Below are 26423 nucleotides of genomic sequence, written 5' to 3' on the forward strand. Positions count from 1 at the left end.
GAGCAGATTCTGCAAGCTATCACGGACACTAGGGCAGCCTTACAGCAGGATATAGCGCAGGTGGCGACCAGTCTGGGGCTCCTGAAGGCCGATCATGCTAAACTGGCTGACAGGATGGCGACCAGTCTGGGGCTCCTGAAGGCCGATCATGCTAAACTGGCTGACAGGGTGCGGCAGGCAGAGGTCAAGTTAGATGACATTGAGCCTGGGAAGCGTAAACTGGATACTCAAATTGGTGATGTCCTGTCCCGACTGCGGACCCTCAAAAAGCGCCCTGAGGATGCGGAAGGCCGCAACAGAAGCAACAACATTCGAGTGGTGGGCCTTCCGGAAAGCATTGAGGGGTCTGATATGGTGGCCTACTTGGAGCTCTGGTTTCGGGAAGTGGTTGCGCCGGAGAGTCTGTCGCAATTTTGCACGCTGGAACGGGCCCACAGAGTGCCGGCGTGTCTGCCGGATCCGGGACGCCCGCCTAGACCGGTGGTGGCATGTCTCCTTCACTACAGGGACAGGGATTTGCTTCTTCAGGAGGCCAGGACTTCGGGCCCCTATATTGTTGAAAATTGCAACGTCACACTATTCCCGGATTATACCTTTGAGGTACAGAGGACATCCTTTTTGGCGGACATGCGTCTGCTTAGCAGCGAAGGTATCTAATATTCTTTGACGTTCTTTGATGTTCCCTGGCCGGTTGCTGGATGGCAAAACACACTTTAGTGATAGCCTAGAAGAGGACGTGGTTGGAGGAATATGAGCTGGGAAGGGGGCGGCTGGTCTACCCTCACACGGCCTGGCGGCAGAGTAGAGGCATCGTCGGCCTCGCCGGGCTAAACGACAACTATCAGTTCCTGGTGGCCCTTCTACATCTCAGACGGAAGCGGAGAGGTTGGCGGCGCTGCAGGCTGTTGTGGATCTTGCTGGAGCTGGGCCGTCCACACCGGCGGGCTCGGAGAGGGGAGAAGGGAGCCGATGACACGAAAGCTGAGATGTCTGAGACTGGTAGCCAAATTCTCCCTCAGGTGATGCCGGGCGTGGCAGTTGAAATGGTGGACGCTCCATAAATTGTTATGTACGGTAGACTCTTTGCCTTCTCCTGGGGGTGCAGTTGCTGGGCGGAGTGATGCTGGTGTATGCCGGGCTGGTGGCTCCTGGGGTTCTGGGGCTGTGGGTGTCCGGGGGGGCCACCTGACTGTGGACCCATTCTACTGTATTTATTGGGAGGCGCTGTTGCTCTCATGGCTGGGGGCTCGGACATTTTTGGGGATTGGTGTTGGATGTGTTGGCTGTCTGTTGGTGTTCTACTTGGTTCTGCCCTACCCCCACTGGATGGTTCCCAGTTAGCGCGCCTTTGTTACTGCTTTGAAGGCGTTTGTTGTGGTTGGTTTGGATGGGATTCACTATGTTAGTGCCTGTTCTGGGGTGGGTGGCTAATGCTAGGGGTGGGGTCGGGGTTTTTGGGGGTGTTGGATGGGTTGGTAGGGGTATGGTACTCACCGGCGTGTCTGGGAAGATTCAGCACTGTAGAATGCATTTACATGTCAACTATGGGGCCCTTACCTGATGTCAAATGTATGACTTGGAATGAACAGGGGTTACACTCTGTGCAGCGGCGATATAAGGTTCATTCTTATCTGGTTCGTAGGGGCGCGCATATAGTGTTCCTGCAGGAGACGCATCTGACTAAAGCGGAAGGATTAGCACTGCAGCGTAGGTGGAGAGGGCAACTTTATTATACTACTTATTCGGCTTTTGCGAGGGGGGTCTTGATTTGGGTTCGGGCGGGAGTCCCCTTCCAACTAACTGACCAATTGATAGATCCTGAGGGCAGATATGTAGTAGTTGCTGGACACTTTCACGGGCAATATGTCACTCTGTGCAGTATATATGCCCCTAATGTGGAACAGGCGACTTTCTTTGCTCGAATGTCTGGCTGGCTACCTTATGAATCCGGTGCTGTTGGGGGGTGACTTTAACTCCATTACTGACGTACATATGGATCGTTCCCACCCCCCATTGCCTGATGCCCCAATACATAAGTTGTCGAAGGTTAGACGCCAGTGGCAAGAGGACTGGTGACTCATTGATGTGTGGCACGTACAGCACCCTGGAGAGAGGGATTATTCCTATTTCTCGGCCTTGCATGTTCTGCATGTGCGTCTTGCGTTCCTCTGTAGTGCTGGGCTTGCTACCATGGTGGCTAATAGTGAGTATTTATCACGAACCATCTCTTATCATAACCCATTGTTGGTGAGCTTTTGCTGGGCCCCGGAGCCCCAGAGCGTCAAGCCGTGCCATCCTCGGGGCTGCGTCTGGAGATGATGGAAGACCCGGCCTTCCGGGATGAGCTGAAGACGGGGATAGAACACTATTTTAGTGAGAATGAGGGCACCGCTACATCGAAGGCAATTGAGTGGGACACTTTTAAAGTGGTGAATCAGGGCTTGTGTATTACTAAATAGGTGGGAGCTCCGAAGGTGTTGTTACGGGAAATTGACCTAGCAAAGGGGAAGCTTCCAGGGGCCGAGCGAACCCATTCGGCCACCTCGGGGGCACGGGAACTGGTTTAGAGCTCTAAAGAGGATGTGGCTGCAGTGGTGGAACGCCTGAGGTGTTTCGATCATAGAGCTTATCTGGCCCGAGCGCAAGCTGAAAGTGATAAGGGGTTTACTTTGCTGGCGTGGTTGGCTAGTCCCCACCCTAAGAGTGCGCCTATATTGGCGTTGGCCTCCCCGACGGGGTGCATGGAGTAAACTCAACATCGGCTTAATGCCCGATTTTGTGACTATTATGCAGAACTGTATTGCAGTAGGTTGCAGGCTGACGAAGCTGATATGCGAAAGTTTCTGGGGGAACCTAGAAATGCATAGCATAGAAGCGGGACAAGCTGACTGCCTTGGTCAGGAAATCACGTTGTCTGAGATTAGGTGCGCTATCAAGCAGATGGCGCGTAACAAGACGCCGGGTATGGGCGGTATGCCCATCTAGTTTTATTTGACCTATATCGATGTCCTAGCCCCTACACTGCTGTTGATCTTTCGTGAGGCCAGGGAGTTGGGAGTTTTACCGACCTCTGCTAGAGAGGCGGTGATCATCCCCCTACTTAAGCCGGGGAAAGCCTCTGAGGACCCCTCGGCGTATCGCCCATTGTCCATGCTCACTACGGATTATAAAATCTTGAGCCGTATACTGGCCACTCGACTCCTCCCGCATATGGGGCGTTTGATTCATCCGGATCAGGCCGGATTTATCCCTACCCGTAATACTGCTAGTAATGTACGCCACTTGCTACGATTTCTGGGTGCGACGTATGATGAGGAGAGGCTGGCGGTGATCCTCTCAGTGGATGTTGTGAAAGCCTTCGACAGCCTGGAGTGGCCTTAACTGTTCTTTATTATGAGGGCCTTTGGACTTGGGGAGGGTATGTGAGATGGACGGAGATGTTGTATTCATCGGCAAGCGTTAGGGTGCGGGTTGGGCGGTTGTCTTTTCGTCAGATCCAGTGGGGCGGGGTACTCGGCAGGGTTGACCCCTGTCCCACCTGTTATTTGCTCTTGCCATAGAGCCATTGGCTATTCGAGCCAGGTTAGGGAGGGCGTACCAGGGCCTGTGCCTCCGTGGCACCATGCATTTTATATCATTGTATGCTGATGATCTCTTGATGTTTTTGAGGGATGCAGAGGTTGCCCTGGAAGGGGTGCATGAGTTGCTTCATAGGTTTGGGGAAATTTCTGGCCTTGGAGTAAACTGGGATAAGACTTGCATTTTTCCGGTTGACCCGAAATGCGACCCACCTGCTACTGTGCAGGGCATAACGTGGGAGCCCGATGTCTTCCCTACCTGGGGATGCATATATACCATTCCCAGGAAGACTTAGTGGATGGTAACATTGGCAGGGTGCTACGGAGACTTAAGAGTAGCATGCAGTTTTGGGGAACCTTGCCGCTCTAGGTGGCGGGTTGTGTGGCCCTTTTGAAAATGGTGGCATTGCCCCGATTGCTCTATTATTTCCGAACCCTGTCGGTGTGGATTCCTGCAGTTTATTTTCGACAACTCTGGTCTATGGTTGGTGGTTTCATCCGGGGACACGGGAGCAGGAGAGTAGCGCTTGATACGTTAGTGTGCCTGAGGGCAGAGAAGGGCCTTGCAGTGCCGGATTTTGATTTATTTGGCAGCACAGTTCCAGGGTCTCACCCAGGCGGTGGCACTGGAATTCCGGGGTCCTGAGCGGGATGTTGAGCCGGATATCCCTCGGCACGTATTGTCGTTTGTGATTCTCCAACAAAGACTATTTATGAGTTCCTTGTCTGTCGAGGAGTGTACTTTGCGGCTTTGTTGGCAAAATCAAGAGCAAAACCAATACAAAATACTCTACAGTTGTAGACAAAGTACTTTTTAATTGTTGGGTTACAGAGTAAACCTTCACTGACAACGAGGGTACCCACAGAAAATATTTGGGATGTTTAAATAAAACAGGTTCTTTCAACATTAAAGTGATGTAATGTTATCTCTGGCAATAAGGGCATCAGGAAAATGTATGTTTCTTGCACGTAAATGCCAGTAGGAGTAGGAGGTAAACTGTGCCTTGGGCATCTTTTCACTTTGCGGCTTTGTTGGCGGTGGTACCACCGTAGAGTTGGAATGCAGTGGCCATATGCTCCAGAAATAACACTAGGTATGTGTACTGCTCTTCCGCACGGGGGGGGGGGATTGGTCAGCGCTGATGGAGTGGGAGTCGCTGGGCCTGCAGGTAGTGGGAGACCTGTACGAGGACGACGCTTTGATGCCCTATGGTGCGCTGCATGAGAGGTTCGGCCTCCCGCGGGGCCACTATTTACTCCATATGGCTCTGGTGGCTGCCATTCAGAAATATTGGGGAGGGGGCCTGTCCGAGCCGACGGTGAGCTCCGCATGCCACTACGTGGTGATGGTGGCGGGTACTTATAAAGCCGTCACCTGCTTATACCGGCGAATGCTTGGGGAGGGCTTACCGCCACTGCAGAAAATACGTGAACAGTGGGTGGCGGACATTGGTAAGGATATACCGGACACAGTCTGGCCGCAGTTAGTTAAAAGAGCTTGGAAGAGCACAAGAAATGCCAGATTCCAATTGGTTCACTTCTTTTTACTGCATAGGGCATACCTCACCCCGACGAAGATTAACCAGTACTTTCATGTGGATACAGCACAGTGCCCCCGTTGTATGTTAGTGAATGCAGACTTGGAGCATATGTTGTGGGGTTGTCCGCAATAAGCCACATATTGGGAGGATGTAGTGGCACTATTGTGTGATATTACGGAGCGGCAGATTAACCCAGACAAGGGTTCCTGCTTATTTGATTGGTTCCCTCACACTAGCAAAACGAAAATAACTAGTACATTTCTAGATCTGGGATTGCTGCTGGCTAAGAGGGAGATCACGATCCATTGGAGGGCAACCAAGGGACCTAGGTTTGCCGGGTGGAAAGCAGCATTACTTACATGGGCGGGGAGTGAGAGCGTGGTTGGCCTGCAGCAGGCCCAGAGGTCCCACAATGATAGGGCACTGGAGGCGGCGCGGGCGTGGGAGGGACTGGTTGCGAATCTCAGGATTGCGGATGCGGACTTGGGTTCGGAATCAGGTGAACAAATTGGGAGTGGATCTGAGTAACCGAGTGTGTCAATGGCTATAAATGGATGTGCGTGGGTCTGTCCCCCCTAGCTTAGTCCTATTGTTGTGGATTGCTGGAAGAATGGAGCCCTGATTAATTAGTATTGTTTCCATGTATATTTGTGACCTGATATGCTGTAGAGTTTGACAAGCCGGTGAGAGTGGGTGGGTTGTGGGTGGGTTGTTGGGAGGGGGATAGGTTGATTTGGTAATATGTGGCCATGTGGTACAGGAATGTCTACAATGCAGTTGGGTTTCTGGTGCTGACTACGACTATTGGTACTGTTTGGCTCTTGTCTAAAGATTTGTCCTTATATATCCTGAACAGATCTGTTATCAATGTTGTCGCATGGACTCTGGATTCTTCTTGTCTGTGCACTGTAGAAGATGCAAGTATTGATGTATTTGGTCACCATGTTACTTGTTTGTGGTGGAAAACTAATAAACAGATTTAAAAAAAAAAATGATAAAAGGATGACTAAAATACTCAACTGGTGCTTCTAAATATGCCTAACCGGTGTACCTAACCTAGGTCTAGTACGAGGGAGGAAGTATAAGAGGAGTAGCTTAAGTTTTAGGAGTTCTCTGCTAGGAATCTGATTCCAATAATTTTCTAAGAGGTCTAATCAGCTCCGTACCTGTGCTCTAGAATGAAGGAGGTCTTGTATCTCGTTCCCGGGACTTGATTTCCCAGATACTCACAAGGGTAGCCTGGAAACACTGGAGCTGGATTTCTCGGCAGGAGTCTTGCAGTGCGTCTGCTGGAGGGTCGGCTTCCTTCGGCATTTGCTGCTGCAGGGCGTCGGGCAAGTAGACAGTTGATCTGCTCCAAACCACCGTGTGTTTGTTTCGGCAAATCGAGGCATATTTATACTTTGAAGGTGCCGAGTTTGACGCATGTTTGGACTTAATAACGTCACTCAAAGGCTAATTTCTTGGAAAACGCCAGGAGTTCTAGGAGAACTTAATATTCAAGCAGGGGTAAGTCCCAGGCTGCTGAAGGTGGGTTTTTCCAAGAAAATGTTGTTAATTCTTGGAGCTTAGTGGAAGTATCCATGCAGTATTTGGGCTGTCTGGTTTGGGCCAAATATGGTAATGATTTCTATGCCTATTTAAGGAAATTATAAAGTATACCTATATAAGGGCATGAATCGGGAAATGTATACTAGGGTCCGAGATTCATTTACAACAAGACAACTGTGAGAAATGAGTACTGGCGGGCGGAATCACCCCGATAACCTTCAAGTGGCATCGATGCAGGGCATGGGAACTCCCAAAGATACGCCTTACATAGGTGAGCACACTGCACCTATCTGGCAACTATATGATACGTGGAGAAGGTTCTGCCACAGGACCCATTCCGCAGAGAGCGTTCTTTATGGATACTAGCCACAGTGTGGGAAATGAGTTTACACATGTCCTTCCAGGTGTGGAGGGAGGGGGGATGTGAAGTCTTAGCAGAACTCTACCCGACTGAATCATTTATCACATACGAGCAGGCATGCAGGGACTTTGCGTTGGAACAAGAACAATACCTAAACTACATCAACCTCATGGAAATCGCAAAGATAACCTGGCCCACACACTCTGATAAACCGCAAACTCTCACACTGGATATACTGCTCAATTGTGGTTCTCGGTGTAGGCTGATCTCCCTCCTATACAAAGCTATACAAAGCTATGAGGATGGACTCAACTGGCCTTACCCCTCATGCAAGAGCAGCTTCAGATACAGACTTAGACGGGCCGCTGGATGATAAGACTTGGGCAGCTATATGCGTGCGCACAAACAAAGTGTCCTGCAATGCGATATTCCAACTGATACACTATACATTTTTTCACCACACCTACCTACAACACTAATGAGACTACGCCGTATTACAAAGACCAGGGCTGACACGTGCCCTAAATGTGATGAACTTGGGGCAGTAGTTTTACATTTAGAATGTAGCTGCCCCAGGGTGGAGCAGTTGTGGAGTCAGATGGTGGAGCGAGTGCAGAAGAGCACAGGTCTTTGCACTGAGGGGCAGCCATGGCAATGTTTGTTGAAATAAGTCAAGAAATCCTGGTGACTAAAAATGGCGTACAAATTGCTACAAGTGATGTTATCACTTATATGGGACAGAGAGACCCGGATATAAAAGCATGGCATAGGAACATTTGTGAGTGGACCCCAACAGAAGAAGCTCACATGAAATTAAACTGCAGTAATGACAAAAGTCAGGACGACCTTAGTGAGTGGTTTGAGTTGTTCAAGACAGGGAAGTCTAGCATGAAATCGCTGCTAATTAAGCAACGTATGAAGGGGAGGGGGAAGAGAGAAGCAAAATGGGATGGGTAGTAGGTAAATGTATACCCCTGATTCCAAACCTATTGTTAATCACTGCCTTATAACTATTGATTCCATAAGTGCTTGGGACTGAGTTCCCCAAAGTAGCTGTCAATATGCACTCTAATGACTACTGTGATATTTAAAAAAATAAAGGTAAAAAAAAGAATTAGGAGCCAGTCATCAAAGGGGTTTGGCAGCTACTCAAAAAGTTTACCCACAACATGCAGAGCAGAAACAGGCTGAGGGCAATAGTAGGTCACACCAAAGGGGTTCACAAGGGCCTTCTATCACCATCCCAGTTCTGAAAAGAACAGGGGCATCAAGCCGTTTCTTGACTTACTTCCAAACATTCTCAGAAGCGTCCCTCCAACCCAGTCAATAACTCTCATCACCTAGGCCAGAGGCAGGCAATACTACCTGGCAATACAATGTCGTCGGTGTAGGCTGGGTGAGGAGAGGGCTGTTGGTCCGCCCCTTTGAAGGCCAAAGAGGGAACAATTGAGAAACTGTGAATGAAGCAGGGGTACTCTCAGAAGGAGGATGCACCCCGCCAGGTACACGTTGATCAGAGTCGCACACATTCAACATCTGGAGCTCAATGAAATGAGTTTCACTGCAGATGGGGCAGCAACAGAGGGCTTCAAGCGTTCCTTGATTACTGTAATGGGCAGAATGTTTGAGAGAGCGTAGGAATATAGCCATGAAGTTTATTTAACACAAAGCATTGCCTTAATTAAATATTATGAATGACAGTATAAATTCGACGCATTATTGGGAATTCTGTTTCTAGAAATCGGTTTCTTTAAACGTGCATTGCAGCTGGGTACTATGAAGGAGTGTTTAACCGGAGGGATGGAGTGAAATGTAAACGTGTCAGGAGGGGTGAGGATGTGTGAAGGGTTCACTGACGGGATTATCGGTTAATGTTGTTTGCGCTTAGGCCTACTTATAAGACCTGAGTGTTTTATATTACAGCAGTATATGAGATGACGATTATGGAGCCCTTTGAGAACAGTTTGTAGGACAGTACTGCTGGCTGAACATGGAAAAGATGTAAAAGAATATGTTTTACTTTGACATATGTGATGTACAGTATATTAATTGTATTTAATTGATCTTTCCAGTTACCCCTGACGAAGGGCCCACAGAGGCCCGAAATGCATTGGGTTTTTAAATAAACTGCTTCAGATGAAATTGGCGTTTTTACGTATTCTTGTATGAAGAGGCACGTATGGCCCATCGAGAGTATTAGAAGCACAGGAAATTGGCATTTCCTTGCAAGTGGATGAAGAATGATGTAAGAACGAATACATGATCAAATGAGGAATAACAGTGAAAAATATGATGCACAAGGAGTTAAATTGAGAAGTGGAATATTGACTTCTGCTTTCACTATAGCTACAGTGCCGAGGCCAGGGGCACTACCAGGGCCCCTATGTTGCTATGTTTTACCCTTACGTGTCATTAGGGCTGGGCACGTCGCCATCGAGCACGCTTGGATTAGTTAAGGAACACGATAATTTGAGTATAAAATAGGTGTGCAACCTACCCCTACGTGAAGAAATCATTATACCAGCCTTCTCTAATTATATTCCTACTCATAAATAAACACATATGCCAGAAAATGGGCTGTGGCCCAGGCTCCAGCATTATATAAAAATGATGTGGGATGTGATGAGGATTCTCCTCACCATAAAATCCAGTTAAAAAATCAACATACTGCTCAGAGGCAGTATCCAGTAAAGCAGGAAGCTAAAAAAGAACTCAGGGAGATCTTAGATCAACTTAAATACCAAGGGGAGATTTAAACATGCACCTCGTCAATGAACAATCCTTTTTTTCCTGTCTCCAAACCAGACAATACATATCGTCTAGTTTTGGACTACAGACATTTAAACTCTTGTAGCAAAACCTTTGCAGTACAGAGTGCACACAGTGCAGCACTGATGAATAACATTGTGCACAAAAAATACAAAACAACATTAGACATTTCAAACAGTTTCTTCTGTCAAAAGATTGCACCAGAAAGCAGGTACTTGACCGCTTTCTTAATCATGGGGACATAGCGACAATTTTGCTGTCTCCCCAGGGATTGAAGAATAGTCCAGGATGATTTTCAGCCAGAGTAACAGAGTTACTACAAATGTATGATGATGAAGCATTATCTTATGTCGATGACATCTACCTTACAGATGATCATTTGGACAGGCACTTGAACAGAGTGACACCATAATACTTGGGTTCGCCTAAGAAGAGTATAAATTCAATTTTAAGAAATCACGAATTGCCCACCTCAATGTCCTATTCTTAGGATATGAACTTTCGAGTGAAGGCAAAAGCCTGGCAGCAAACTTTTTAGAAAAATGTGCGATGACCCAAACTCCAAAAACGCTGACAAACCTACAGTCAATTCTAGGATTCCTAAACGTTGGAAGAACTTACATTCTCAATTAAGTAGAAAGGGTTAAACCTCTCTACGAATTAATCAAACCTGATTTCAAACCTACTAATTGGACTCAAAAACACACCGAAATTTTGCGTTAAGTACAAACAGACATTTTGGCAACAACACACTTACAAACACCCGAAAATGTATGCAACCTTGTAATCCGAATCATCCCAGGGAGATGCAGATTCACATACCTAACCTTTAATGAAGATGAAAAGGTACCAATAGCTTACAAATCACACTTGTACACACAAGCTGAAATGAAATTCACTTCAACAGAAAAGATTCTGACAGCGGTTCAGACTGCTGAACAAAGGAGAGAGCCCTCGCACAAGGTAAACGCATTAAAGTCGTTACACCTGTACCTGCCTTAGAGGCAGTGACGAAGGCAAGCATTCCAAATCCTAAAGCTCTACATCCGAGATGGATACAATGGGTTAATTCTCTTGCTGCAACAGACGTTGAATACGTTTTTGACCCTTACTTAAAAACACAAGAATTTCCCCAATACGAACAAGAATGTCCTCTGCCTACTCAAAATCTACCTGTAGAACATTACAGCTGTATAATATATACAGACGGATCAGCACAGCCCGCGATTCGGGGCAAACAAGCTCACAGTGCTGCGTGCGTGATTGTCAAAGGTTGCTGGCACGATGTTAAATTCAGACCTATGGTCACAAAAACTCAATCTCTCGGAGACGGTACAGCTCAGCGAGCTGAACTACAGGCATTCAAGATGGCGCTACAACATATAGATCGCGAATTCCCCACACTAATAGTGTACGATTCGTATAACTGCGTCAGGATTTACAATGAATATCTGCAGACCTGGGTTCAAAATGGTGGCACAATAAAGTATAAAATGCTTTGGGAACAAGTAGTTCTTTTGAAGACAGAACTACAAAAGACTCACGTGATTCATACACTGAGTCATCAATGAGATGGCGTTCACGTTGAAGGGAATTCATTGGCTGATGAAGCCGCAAAGGCAGCTGTGCAAAAGGCTTCCGTAGCTACAATCAATCGTTTGAAAACAACAATAGACGGTGAAACCATGCTCGCTGTCAATGCCACGAGTAAAGGCAGTGGAGCCACGTTACCTTTAAATTATCCACTCGAGTATACATACATAATTGATGCAAACTCTGTTCCTTTTGCTCGAATCCCTGGAGTGGGGGATAGGATAATTCCAAAGAGGAACTGGAGAGGTGCTCTAGTTTTCGAAGCACATATGGGAGAGGGTCTGATATATCAAGGGATCTCAAAATCGCTAATAGAACTAGAAAAGATGTACTGGTAGCCAGGGATGAGTCTCCACAATTACGAATTTAGAATTAATTGTGATGTCTGCTACAGAGACCACAGCTTTGAACACCACCAAATTCCTGACTACAACATAGCCATCCCAGTGCAGACACCACTGTTAGACAGCATTAGGCTTTCTACACGCAGAGGTCACCATGAACGAATGCGGTCCCAAAAAAATTAAGATGAGATTCATTTGAATGTGGCCCCAGCGCTCAGCTGATCCTCGAACTGTTATAAAAGATTTGCAAGTATTTATTGACACATACGCAATCGGCACGCTACATTCCGACCAGGGTCCTGCTTTTAGCTCCAGGGCTTACAAGGAGGCCATGGCCAGCTTGGGCGTTGCATTGCGATTTTCGACTCCATTCCATCCTGAGGGAAGTTCGGTAGTGGAGAGAAAATAACGTGACATAAAGCAATCTATAACAGCTAGGGTATTAGGTTTGGGTGATGGGTGGGTCAAACATCTAATAAATGTCCAACGTAGTCTTAATAACCAGCCAAGAAATTCTCTGGGTGGAATCACTTCATATGAAATCCTTTTTGGTACTAAAATGTTGGTCCAAGATCTCGATCGTCACACTTCAGTGGTGGAACAAAAACCATTTGATATCAAAGATCGTTTGGCTGTTTTACAGGACTTAAATGAAACAAGAAGAAGTCTATGTAATACCAGCGAAAAACAAATGTCCACTGAAGAAAAACCACCTGTCCCAGCAAGAACTGTCTGGATTCCAAAGATTGGGGATCTGGTCAGGGAGAAAATAGCGGACAAGAAGGAATTTGGACCTTCTTACAGAAAACCAGTACCTGTACTAGCAATCCACGAATCAAGAACAGTAATACTGCCGCCCCTTGCTTGAAAAAAGGTGAACCGGTCTGTGTCAATTGACTTGGTAAAACCACACCATGTGGCCGATAAGTAGTAGGCCCAGGGGACTGCCAAGATGTAGCAGATGACCAAATCTTGCTACAATCCAAGAGGTTCAAACTGAAAGACTTATCACCTTTGATAAACCTGCAGTGAGAAAAGAAGGACTATGCAACAAAGGCCATGGAACTTGTGCCTCTTGATACCCAAATAACAGTTTGTCAAGAAACTCCCGTCTACAGTGATGTAGCATCTGACTATACAAACATCTCAAGGGAACAAGCAAGACCAGCGATTTCGAAAAATCCGGATGCAATACCGGCAATTGACAGAACTGCCTCCGGCTATTTTATCAACTTCGATAACTTTTCCCAGTGAACCGGAAACTACGTCAGCAAACAACTCTTTCAAGGAAAAAGGAAAAAAACTTGGTCAAGAGCTTATAAATACATATCTGGTTTCACCATAGGTTGAACTTTGGATTGTGTTAGGTGTTAAGTTTGGGGAAGCTGATAGATGGAAAGCACATTAAAATGGAAACTGCAAGTAAGAACATCAAATTGCTTCTGAAGCCACACAAATCATCTCATCGTGAACAACGAGACCTGTCATCAGTGAACATCACAGCGGTCCCACTTCCTGGTGGAATAGCATGGGATACAACTGATTACGACATTTATGGCCCTGTTGAGCTGCTAAAGATTCTTCCTCAATTTAAGGTTTCCTTGAGTGATTTCATCTCACCTAGCACATTTTCTGATGAGTTGGACTTTGAGACTGTTAATAACATGATGGCAGACTTAGAAATGTTTACAAAACATGAATACTTAGAAGGTTCATCAAATTATGAAGAAATGTATTGTTTTAATCATTTTGGCAATTATTACTTGCATAAATCTGCAAACCCTAGAAATGTTTTAACTTTTAATCAATGGGAACATTGTCCAACACCACCAAAAGGTAGTTCAAATACGTGTCTTAGAAAATGTCCATATTTTAACGGTTTTAATGTTACAAACCCGGAAAGTTTTCACTCTAAAAATGTGAATAAGACAGGCATGAAAAGTATGTTGACAAATACTAAACAAATTTATTCTGCTGCCTTTATGCTCAATTGTCCACCTTAGGCTTTAACATTTGGAAAGACAACATTGAGACAAAAACAGTTTGGGGCACAAAAGACTGGCAGGTACAAGGTTTAGAAGCATTGTTCAGAGCCTGCATCATCCCAGAACAATTGATGTTCCTAAATGACACTTTTCAACAGACATCTTGTCTTGCCTTTGCTAAGATAAAAGATTTGAACAAACCGTCCATACCTAAGCCCACACCTGATAGTAATTGAACTTCAGATAAGGAGGTAGACGTGAATTATATTTTATAACAGAACGGAACAAATCCTGAATGGGAAAAATGGTTAATCTGGCCCACAGACACGAATAACTGTCAAGATAGATTCCTGAACAAGACACAAGGATTTACAGTAACTCGGCCAGATCTAAGATATATCCAAAAGACAACATCCAGGGATAATAACAACTTATAATGTAGGAAAACTATGCCTTGAGTGGCTACAGAGATCCACACTTCCAGACATAAAACAACACTTATCTTTGCTTAAAGATGGCGTTGATTTACGAGAATTCTTACTAGGTCCTCGTAATCCACGTCATAAACGGTTCATATTCACATGTATATACGCTTCTTACAATGAAGCTTGTAAAATCACGCAAATGGAAACAGCTGAAAGAATACGAGAAATTGGTCGTATTAATATAGAGAAATCCCTCTCTGTAGTTGACAATGGGTTAACAACTCTGTTGTCCAGAATTTATTCTTTGGACAGCATTGTATCATCTGCCATAGACATAATGGAACAGGACTTGCTAATGTTACAACATGGCCAGTCTCAATTACGTTCTATAATTGCTATTAGGCTGGACGTTGCAAAACCTTCGTTCTGGCTATGTGCCCTGGCGTTTAATCAACACTACGTCACTGTTTACTGTATTTAACCTTACAGAAACTGAATCTCATTAGCAAAGAGGGGAGCAGACTATACGGTGCTGAGCATTGAAAATTTGTAGAGATTACCATTGACCGTTTCTGAGAAACCATCAGTTGAATGGATAATACATGGCACCATCACAATACCAGTGACGACTTTCCAGTTTCAGTATTGATCAAAACACATAACAGCAGGCCTCTATGAAAGGTTGGGTAAAGAACACATTAAGTCGACCGGGGATTTACCATACACACACAAATGTTGGTGTGGGGGATAGGAAGTATTTCTTAGTGGTAAAGATTGTGAAAACTCACTAAGCGGTACACTATTGTGTATTAATTTACACGGAGCCTGCAAAGTTTCTTCCAATAACCTTTCTTGCCACATGTAGGGTTCGCCCACAGCGGTGATAGATCCAATTTTGAGGCAGCTTTATAATGGCAGCTACGTTATTTTAAATGATCACAGCTGTTGTGGAATAAGCTATCTCGTTACTGTGTCAGCCAGGACCACTTGTTGTATGCATGTATTGTTCCCTAAAGCCAAGACAGACGGGCAGTCGCCACTATGGCCTTTACTGAACATCTCTTCTATACGAATCAATACTTTAAGCAGAATGAAAGCCATTCTTTTGCAAAAAACTGTGCCACTGACCTCGTCCAGAGAAACGTATGATCTGCACTTTGCAAGGTCCTCTGCATAGATACATGCATTATTATCAACAAACTGCCCAATACCTTTCGCAGAAATGTTAGGTCGTATCTTTAACATTTCTGATACCAGCGATATTGCACATGTATTTAAGACGATTTTTTCAGGATTGTTAGCACTCTTTGAAGCAGTCCTGGGCATTTTCCCTAACTTCATCCACTCTGTGTTCGGGCCTGCTTCTTATTTTGGGACTCGTAGCAGGGATCTTACTTTTATTCCTACTGCTCCGTTATGGCAAATCCAGCCACCAACGATACCCAAGCCAGCATGGAACATGCGCTACAGGCGATGAGGTACCATGACAGAATAACACAGATCCTTGGCTTGGCTCGTTTTGGAGATCTGAATACCACATGGTTCCTGTGATTCAGACCAATCTGGCAAGATTGCATCTTACCTGTTCTACGATGCCTGCTTTGTGGAGAGTAATGCGTGATAGATGTCTGTCTAACACTACCATCGGTTGCGCCAACGGATGCTGACGCATTACTGGGTCCGGTAATGGCTCACGTGTTGTGTTGCCCCAACGGCTACCAATCCTGATGACGGCATTCATTGAGATCTCACCAGCAAATCCAACTGCAGGTGAGATACGCGGATGAAATGGCACACAGGTACCATCTGATATGAACATTGCTAACGCAGCTGACGCTGACGGCGATGCTTCGCATCTGTGCACAATTGACCTTTTTAATGAAGTAGTCGAACTTTCATCTACTGTGGTAGACGATTTCTTTGCCAGCCTTGATGAATTAATGTTTCCTCCTAACACCAAGAACAACTTTTGAAATTAAGCACACAGCGTTCTTACGAACTCTGAAATTCGACCTTCACTTTTTCAAGATAAAAGTTTCCATGTTTGGAACTCTACTTACTACGGCGTAAAAAATTTTTTTCCAAAACAGACTGAAATTTGGCACTAAGTAATCTGCTTCAAGTAGAACTATTCTTAGAGAACAAGTAATTCCTTGAACACTTCCTAGAAGCAATATTAGCCTAAATCCACTAACAAAAATGGTTTATATATTCTGCTATGGGATGGTCTCAACATTTTTTCTTCTGTAACTAAGAGCCCTTTCATAAATGTAATTTCCGTGCTTCATTCAGTTAGCATTGCTAATATCATATCATATGCTTACAATAACGTCATTTCCTTTACATATTTACTATACAAAATGTTCATTTTTTCGTGTGAAACCATTTCTAAAATGCATTTTATATGATTTTTTGGGGTTGTAAACACATACTCTAGATTATATGTTTTAGTATTTACTCTTATATGAACATAATAGCGTGGAGTGGGTGCTATGTATTATTTTAGGACTATATTGTAAGTTTCCCGATTCATGCCCTTATATAATTATAAATCACTATATCCTTATATAGGCATAGAAATCATAACGATATTTAGACATAGCTCATGCAGTCCACATACGGCAGGGCTACTTCCACTAGTTCCGAAAATCCACAACGATTTCTTGGAAAAACCCGCCTTCAGCAGTCAGGGACTTTCCCTTGCTTGAGCACTGATTCATCCAAGAACTCATGGAGTTTTCAAAGAACCGAGACTCTTTGATAACGTTATTATGTCCAACCATACGTCAAACCAGCTACCTTCAAGGTATAAATATGCCCACACTTGCCCAAGCAAACACACAGTGGTTTGGAGCAGTTCGACTATCTACTTGCCCTATCTACTTGCCCAACGCAGCCTGCTGCAGCAAGTGCCGAAGGAAGCCGACCCTCCAGCAGACGCACTAAGAGAGACGCTGTCTTTTCTCCTGCAGAGAAATCCAGCTCCAGTGTTTCCAAGCTACCCTTGAGGGTTGTTGGGAAATCGAGTCCCGAGACCAGCCTTCTTCATTCTAAACTAAGGTACGGAGCTGATTAGACCCTTAGAGATATCTTGTGCAGATTCTTGGCAAAAAATACTACATTTATGCTACACCTCACTTACTTCTTCCCTTGTACTAAGCTTAGGTTAGGTACACCGGGGTAGGCGTATTTTAGAAGCATCAGTTGAGTACTTTTAGCCTCTGGTATTTATGTATGTATTTCTCTAAGGGTTAGGAGCCATACAATGTTCTTACAGTAATATTTTATTGTACTATTTATACTGTACACATTATATTTTACAAACTGTGTTACGATTGTAGCAGTTAATTTCTTATGCTTGAGAAAGAAGACTGTTCAATAAATCTTTTTATTGGAAACGCCCATCTATCTATTTCTCTGCACCTCTAGTGAAACGAAGCATGCATGATTGACTGAGTGAAATATCTATCTATTGTTTCCACGACTCTGAAGACATGTTTTATCTTGGGGAAACAAAGTTGTCATGTTTATGCGGTTGTCAGAGACTAATCCCTTCTTGTGAATTCGAGAACATTTCTAGTGACCTCTGAGCTAGCTGGCACACACAATTAAGTCCAGTATATTCAGTAGAGACCTAGTCGACCTCAGTCCTACGTCTAATCTCCAGGATATATTATTCCAATGCACAGAGCCTATTGGGAATATAGGAACTACACTACACTGGCTGGCTTCAACGTGACTGGAAGCTTACTTCCATAATTTATCCTTCTGGCTTCTGATGGCCCGAATGTAGCTCACTGCATCCTGCAGTACATTCTTGGAAGTTTGCTTCCACCCTTCTTTCACCAGACTCAGCGGTCCTCTTACTGGGTGCCTATACAGCAGTTCAAATGGGCTGAAACGCCCTCCTCTTTGTAGCACCTCTCTGGAAGCGAACAACAGACATGGTGAGAGGATATCACACTTTTTCCTTGGGGTCTCAGGCAGGCCTCATTTCGGGGTGTTGCTGAACCTCTCAAGAATCCCATTGGTTTGCAGATGGTGGGGGGTAGAGAACCTGTATGTTGCCCTACATTACTTGCATGTTTACTGCATATAGGAAGACATAAAGTTTGTTACCCTGTTAGACATAACTTCCTTAGGGAAACCCACTCGGGTAAAAATCCCCATAAGGGCCTTTGCCACTGTGGTTGCGGTAGTATTCCTCAGAGGGATTGCATTTTGCAGAACCATAGGCCCTACAATGTTGTGGCCCACCATTTCAGGGGGGGTGCTAATGACAGGCAAAGGATTAAGGGGCTATTTTATCCTCTGCCGTGTCTTCCCGCTGGACTAGCATGTCATACACAAGTTCTACAGAACATATCTGAGGAATTCTTGATACTAGGCCAATAGCCTTGCAAAGGTCTGCTTGTCAACCAATGTCCTCATACCCTATTAACACCTACCAGACTCCACTCTTGAAGACTTGAGCGGGTCTCAAAGTAGAACACTGTAAAACAGTTATTATCACTGTTAATCTTAGTTCTTCCTTTGAGCCTTGTTTAGTCCCCCCTCCCTTTAGTTTCTTTCAATTTTTTTTTTTTTTTTAAATATATTTTTATTGCAGGAATCGGTAACATTTTACAATGCGGACCAGCATTATAAGTTCAATCAAAATTAATAGAATCATCCCTTCGTCCCTCAGCAAGATGGTCCAGTACACAGCCATTTAGCCCACAACCCGAGGGTCGGGCGGCGATTACCAGTGGGGACTCAACAGAAAGTCAAAGCCGGTCCGGATGATCCACTATCCATCATCTGCTTTTCTAAACCATCCTACAAAAAAGGCAAAAGAAAACCCCCCCTCAAAACACTATGAGCTAAGCAGAACCCCCCTCAACCCCGCCATCAGTGCACGGCAATAGCCGTAGGAGGATCTATGAGGGGACCTCCGGGGAAAGCTACAAACATGTAAAGTGCAATCGTCTATCGGGACTCGGGGCGAGCTGCATCCTCACTTTCGGAATCGCTGGGAGCGCAATAATCCCTGAGGGCCTGCACTAATGTCTCCCATTCTAGCGCTGCCTCCTGCGCCTTCTCGCTGTGTTGTCTCCTAGCTAACTGGTACCGCAGCGTGCTTTCCCCCGCCGCCCATTTCAGAAGTTCGCTGTGCCATCGAGCCCCGTTGGACCAACCCGCGCCTTCCAGTTCCTGGTTACCTCCCGCTTAGCAAGGAGAAGCCCCAGATCAATGAATTTACTAGTGATTTCATTTTTGGGGGTATGCGGAAACCAGTGCAGGAGCCCCACTGCCGCATCGACCGATAAGGACCTCCCCGTTACCTCCTTCAGGGTATCCCCCACCTCAAGCCAATAGGAGGACAGCCCCGGGCAAGACCACAACATGTGGAGGAGGTCTGCACCAGGCGCACGGCACCTAGGGCAGTCCGCAGAGTCCGTGGCAAAATATTGTTGGATCTTCGCCGGGGTCAAGTATGCCCTGTGGAGTACATAGTAGTGGACCAATTGAAAGCGGGCGTGGCGCGTGCCCTTCCAGGCCCGCCTCACGAGTTGCGACCAGGTCGTCTCCGGAATCTCCTTTCCTATGTCCTCTTCCCAACGGGTTCTTAAGCTAGGGCCCGATTCACAGAACTAACTTCAGACAAAATCCTAAACTTACTACTTTTGGTATTCACAGAAGTTAGGATTTTGTCTTAAGTTTGTCTTAAGACAAACTTAAGACTGACTTAAGACAGACTTAAGTTCGGATTTTGTCTTAAGTCTGTCTTAAGAGAAACTTAAGACAAAATCCTAACTTCTGTGAACACCAAAAGTAGTAAGTTTAGTATTTTGTCTTAAGATAGTTCTGTGAATCGGGCCCCTAGTGAGGGGGGTCAACCCCTCATTGATCAGTCTGCCGTACAGGCAGGTAACCGTCTTAACCGTTCCCGCGGACATCATAACATACTGGCACATCGGAGATGTAGGAGGTTCCTCCAGTCCGTGTTTCCAGTGTGCCTGAATCGCTCGGGCCAGGGCAGTGTGCAAAAGAAAATCGCCGCGAGGAACCTCGAAGCGGTCAATGAGCTCCTGAAAGGGCAAAAGCGCCCCGTCCTCGTAAAGGTCACCCACCAACTGTAGACCCGCGTCCTCCCAGTCCGCTAGTCGTGACCAATCACCGCCGTGAGGCAGGGCCGTCAGCATACCCAGAGGCATTTTGGGTGCATATGGTATCCGCAACTGGCCCCGGGCGTGGGCACGGTTCCAGCATAATCGAATGGTCCTTTCTTCGAGCGACAGGTCCTGCAAGGCCAAACGTTGTCGCAGCGCTATGAAGGAAATAACATGCCTAGCCATCCCTGTGCCCCTCCTGTCCTCTGGGCCTCGGAACTCTCTGGCGACCTCCTGGGTGAAGGTCTGCAGCTGCGCTGCCAAGTAATACTTCTCAAAGTCCGGCACCGCAAGCCCACCCTCAGCTTTCGGCCTCGTCAGGGTCTTGAGGGCCACTCTCCGGCGGCCCGAACCCCAGAGGAATCCCACCACCATTGACCGTAACAGATGAAAGGTGGCCGGCGGGATCCAAATCGGCAGTGCCCGGAAATAGTACAGCAACCGGGGGAGCGCCACCATTTTAAGCAGAGCGATCCGCCCCGCCACCGAGAGCGGTAGAGTAGCCCAGAAGTCCATGCTACCACGCAGCGCGCGAGTGCTGCGAGCTATGTTCCCATCCAGGAGGTCAGTCGGTTTGTGGTAGACGTACACCCCCAGGTACTTAAAGCAGTCAGGTTCCCACCTAATCTCCTTGCTGATATCAGGGCTGGGCGTACCCTTGCGAACCGGGAAGAGACAGGTCTTAGCCCAATTCACCCGAAGGCCCGAGACCTCCCCAAATGCCGTGAGCGCCGATGCAGCCCCATTCAAGGCAGCAACCGGATCCTCAAGAAAGAGCAGCAGGTCATCGGCGTACAACGAGATATAATGTGGGCCCGAAGATGTCCACAAACCGGTAAAATGGGCCCCCGACCGGAGTAGCAGCGCCAGTGGCTCCACCGCTAGCGCGAAGAGAAGCGGGGATAACGAACAACCCTGCCTCGTGCCTCTCTCCACCGGGTATTGCGAGGAGATCAGCGGGCCCGCCCGTACCCTGGCCGACGCCGAGGCATACAGGACCGTGGTCCATCTAACGAAGCCCTCACCGAGGCCGAACCGTAGCAAAACAGTGCGTAGGTAGTCCCATTCCAGGCTGTCAAAAGCCTTCTCCAAGTCTACCGAAAGGACTACCGGGCATGGGGCGTCCACGAGCGGTTCTCCCAGCAAGCGGAACAGCCTACAGATGTTCATGGTCGTGTTTCGCTTGGGAATGAATCCGGCCTGGTCTTCGTGTACCAGAGAGCTCATGTGACCTAGCAACCTCAATGCCAATATGCTGCTCAGTATCTTATAATCGACCGTCAACATTGATAAAGGACGGTAGGACGCCGGATCGGACGAGTCCCTTCCCGGTTTGAGGAGGGGAACCACTAAGGCCTCGCACATCGAGCCGGGGAGCCGACCCAGCCGCTTCGCCTCTCTGTAAACTATCAACAGCCTCGGTGCCAGGAGATCGGCGTAAGCGGCATAAAATTCAATCGGAAGGCCGTCTAGTCCCGGGGTCTTATTCCTCGCCATCTTTTTAATGGCGCTGCGAATTTCCCCCAGTTCGATGTCGGAGCCCAGAGCTTTCGCTACGTCTGGCTCCACCATTGGGAGCTCCAGTGGTCGCAGGTAGTCATCGATCAGGTCGGGGTCCCTGGCAGAGCGACTGCGGTACAAGCGTGCATAGTAGCGCAGGTAACAACTCAGGATCTCAGGCTGAGTGTGCACTTCGGCCCCTTCCGCCGTGCGCATGGACGTCGTTAGAGAGGACTGGCACGTGGGATTAGCTAGCCACGCCAGCAATGCGCCTGATCTGTCCCCCTCCGCGAGCGACCTAACAGTATAGGCCTTATAGTCAAAGCAGCGCAACCGCTCGACATCTGCCGCTACCGCCTCCTCCGGCGCTGCCGTGCGCTCCTGAAGTTCGGGACGCCCGGGGCGGCGGAGTTCCAACTCACGGAGTTTCTGATCGGCCACAGTCATATCATCCAGGATGATTCGCCGCATGCCCACCTTTTTAGAAATGCAGTAGCCCCTGACCACCACCTTAAAGGCGTCCCATTCCAGCGCCCTCGATCCCGCAGTGCCCCCATTGGACGCGAAGTATTCCGAGATTTTATCTCCTAGGTCCGCTTTGAAGACTATGTCCTCCAAGATTTACGGACGCATTTTCCAGGTGGGTACAGCAGGAACCCCGGGAAACCAGCGAAGGTCCAGCAGGAGAGGGTTATGATCTGAGATAGTCCTGGTCAGATATTCAGACCGGACCGCTGCTGAGACCAATTCTTCCGAGCCCAGAAACCCGTCCAGTCGACGTGCAACTCGTGCAGGCCCGAGAAGTAGGAGTAGTCCCTAGTGTCGGGGTGCTGTGCCCTCCAGATGTCCGTAAGTCCCCAGTGCATCTGCCAGTCCCTCCTACCTTTAGCCATACGGCGAACCGGAGAGTCAGGGAGGGGGGGTGCGAGCGGTCAGCCTCCACATCCACTATTGAATTGAAATCCCCTCCGAGCAGGAGGGGCCCGGAGAAAAAGTGGGCCAACGAGCCCGATAACCTGGAAAGGAAGGCAAGCTGGTCCACATTAGGCGCATAAACACAGCAAACGTTTAGGTCCCTCCCCCCCAGTGTGCCTGAGATGGCCACGTAGCGACCCTCCGGATCCACCACCGATTTCGTAACCTGAAAAGGAACCCCAGCTCTGATCCAGATCAGCGCCCCCCTGGCATACGCTGAGTACGAAGTGCAAAAGACCTGCCCTCTCCACCTACGCTGTAGCGCCTCCCCTTCCGCCTTGTTAGGATGGGTCTCCTGCAGCAGCGCCATTTGTACCCCTCTACGCACTAAATAAGCGTGGACTTTGTGACATCTAGACATAGTGTGAAGCCCCCGTACATTCCAGGTGATGCATTTCACATTAGCAACATCAGCCATTGTCCCATATCGTCCGTGCCAAGTCTCTCCACCCGGGTCCCAACAAAGAAAGAGCAACAATCAACCCAGCACTGATGGCGGCCATTTTCCCCAACCAAAAAACAACAACCCCGGTTCGAACCAAACCCTTGCCCACCCTCCCCAGAACAGGACCCAAATAGTACCATCTAGTTCCCATCCAAACCATACCCCCAACAAACCCACAGTCCCCAACTAATCCTGCAGTCGCCACCGCAGGAAGGCCTTAAGGGCTAGGTGCGGGCTGGGCGCGGGCAATGGGCCCTCGATTCTCGAGCTACCGAGACTAAAGTGAGCCCAAAACAAAAGACTATGTCATGAGCAGGGCACCCCACCCCCATTACACCGGAGTTCATGAGCAATCGCCTACCCCCGCCACCCCCGCCGCGGGCCCCCACCCAAATGGAAGTAGCTCACCCCGTCATCCCTGTCCATCCAAAAGGTCCTCAACTGAGTTCGGAGTGATCACCGGCGTGTGGACACTATCGGTCACCGACTCCTCCGAGTCCGTTGGTGCTCCCTCGTCTCCAAGGTCCGCCTCCTCTACGATGGGACCCTCTCGCGAGCCAGACAGCGTAGACAACATCTCCAACACTCCCTTCCGCTCCGCCGACGTCTCCACAGTCGAAGGTCTGCCAGTCTGGCCACGGCGACTCCGAATTCTCTTGGACCGCCGCCGCTGTCCAGGTTCCACTGCCAGTTGAGAGGATGAGCCAAAGCCATCCTTTCCAGCCCTATAGAGTTCGAGCCAACTACAGACGTCTTCCGGGGAATCAAAGAACTGAGTCTTGTCATCAACGATTATGCGGAGCCTTGCTGGAAACAGGAGCGAGTATTGGATGCCCTCGCTCCGGAGCTCGCGCTTGACCGCCAGGAAAGAGAACCGCCTGCGCTGGGTCTCATATGTGTAGTCCGGGAAAATATTCACTTGGCTATTCTCCACCTTGTAGGGGCCATTATGTCTGGCGGCATTAAGGATAAGGTCTCTGTCCCGAAAGTGCAGCAAAAGTGCCACCACAGGACGCGGGGCACGGCCCTACTGCGGCAGCCTCGCTGGGACTCTGTGCGCTCGCTCCAGGGTGTAGAAGGAGGACAGGCCTTCCGGGGCCACCGTGTCCCGGAGCCAGGCTTCCAAGTAGGCCACCATGTCGCCATCTTCAATCTTCTCTGGCAGGCCCACCACTCGAATGTTATTCCGCCTATTGCGCCCCTCCGCATCCTCCGCTCGCCGCTCCAGGGCCTCAATCCGGGATAAGGCATCCTTCATCGTCGCGGCCAGGGCTCTCTGTGCTGGCTCCAAGGTCTTTACCGAGCCTTCCACTTCCTTGACTCTATCCGAAAGCTTGCCATGGTCCGCTCTAAGGAGGCCCAGACTCGTCGCAACCTGGGCAATGTCCTGCTGGAGGGCCGAGGGCGTGGTCGCGATCGCCTCCAGGACCCGGTCAAATTGTTGCTGCAATGGCGCGCCACCAGAGCTCTCCGGGTCCCCACGATCATCTCCCTTTAGTTTCTTTCAATGTACCAAAACAACTATGCAGGTCTTCCTTTGCCACTCAGGATAATATTTCCAAAAATGATGTCCACTGGATGTGTTGAGTAAGCTTAGCGCAATGCGCTTCTACTTCCAAGATTGGTAAAATCACAAATCTACAGTAGTTCAATGAATGGCATGAAATGAAATGAAATTAATTTGTACTTGTAAAGCGCACTTATACCCCAACTGGGGTTTCATGGCGCTGTACGCATACCGCTGTGGAACCCTTCCTGGTTTTTCCTTGTGAAATGTCCACTCCTGGGCACCCCCAAGGTGAAGCCAGGCATCCCAGCGCTTTTGGGGCCGTTGTGGAGATTAAGCAAGCTATTGCCCAGAGTTGCAGAGTGGGACCCATGATTAGAATAGGCACCGAGGCGAGAATTATCAGGTCCGAGGAAATTGAGCCCAAGACCCACCGAGGCAGGAATTAAATCCTGGTTCCGGGCCAGACCTCTGCATCAGGGTCTGCCGCTCTAACCATTGAGCCACACTTCTCCATAATTACATAATTACGGATGATCCATTCAGACTAGCTTTCAAGATTCTCGTCTTATTTTCAAAGGACATTGGCCGTCGGATTCCTGAAAGGAGGCCAGACCTAGAGCAACGGCAGCGATCCGAAACTCCTGCCGAAATTGCCTCCAAAGCCAGGGAAGAGAATACTTAGACTGCGCTAATGCACAGTGCTTGTTTTATACATAAGCCCTTCCCAAAATGGCCGCCATGCACAAGAGTCTTGGAGATGAAGTTCCTAGAACAAAATGCCTTGTCAGAGCATACCTAGAAAGGGAGAAAGTTACTCAGAACACACAGTCTGAGAAAGGTATGCCAAGGGAGCTGAAATAAAGGGCAGCTGAAAATGGGGGCATTATAATGATGCACAATCGGTGATTACAATGGGTAGGGTACACAAAATCACCAACAGAATACAAGGATGTAAAACAAAGGCACAATAACCTATGGATTCGCAGATGGGCCTTGAGCTCCACTTCCTTCCAGGTTCGGTTTTCCAGGCAATTTCCTAACAAACAGTCAACTGGCATGGCAGGGCTGACTGCAACTTTCAGAAGACCTGAAATGCCGCTCACTCAAATGGAACAAGAGCCACGCTCTGTTGTCAGCCACAACAACCTGGTGGAATGCATAGGAAATACCTGTTCTGTTCTGGAGGAACCAGCTAACTCCTTATCATAGTCATACTAGCTTCTGTATCCCTCAGAGTCTCCACACCTTCCCATTGTTAGTGACCCATTGTCTATACTTAGTAGTATTTGAGGCCACATGGATCATCTTGTTTTACAAGTGCTTATTACCTATTTCACTGTATTTAAATTGTTGTGTACTTGTGTTAACCTTTAATATGTTTTTCATTCTACTGCTGACAAAGTAATGTCCTGGAATGCTGGGAACAGTTATTCTGACTTCTGGATTAGCTGTTCAAGCTATGCTGTACCACCAACTATCAGTTGGTGGTAAATAACGAATACCTGTGTAAATGCAAATCTGTGCATTTACACCTGTGACATGTGACAGACATGTGCACATCATCACTATTCAGGGGTGCAACAGGGTGTCAATGTGACACCCTGCCACCCTTGAGTCTATCCCAATTTTACCGATTCGGTAGTTGACATTCATTCCTATGGGCTTCCAGGCCCATAGGAATACCGAATCTTAAC

General features: G+C 47.7%; 1 protein-coding gene across 1 annotated transcript in view; it reads left to right on the plus strand.

The window, feature by feature from the left end:
* Positions 1–114: 114 nt before the first annotated feature.
* Positions 115–26423, plus strand: part of LOC147701039 (protein RoBo-1-like) — a 55823-nt gene continuing 29514 nt past the window's right edge. The window contains exon 1 of the mRNA XM_086929299.1: positions 115–235. Coding sequence (XP_086785425.1) covers positions 115–235 — 121 coding nt within the window. The remainder of the gene's footprint in view (positions 236–26423) is intronic.

The sequence above is a fragment of the Lissotriton vulgaris genome, chromosome 7 (assembly GCF_964263255.1).
Source record: "Lissotriton vulgaris chromosome 7, aLisVul1.2, whole genome shotgun sequence".
In the NCBI taxonomy this organism is placed as follows: Eukaryota; Metazoa; Chordata; class Amphibia; order Caudata; family Salamandridae; genus Lissotriton; species Lissotriton vulgaris.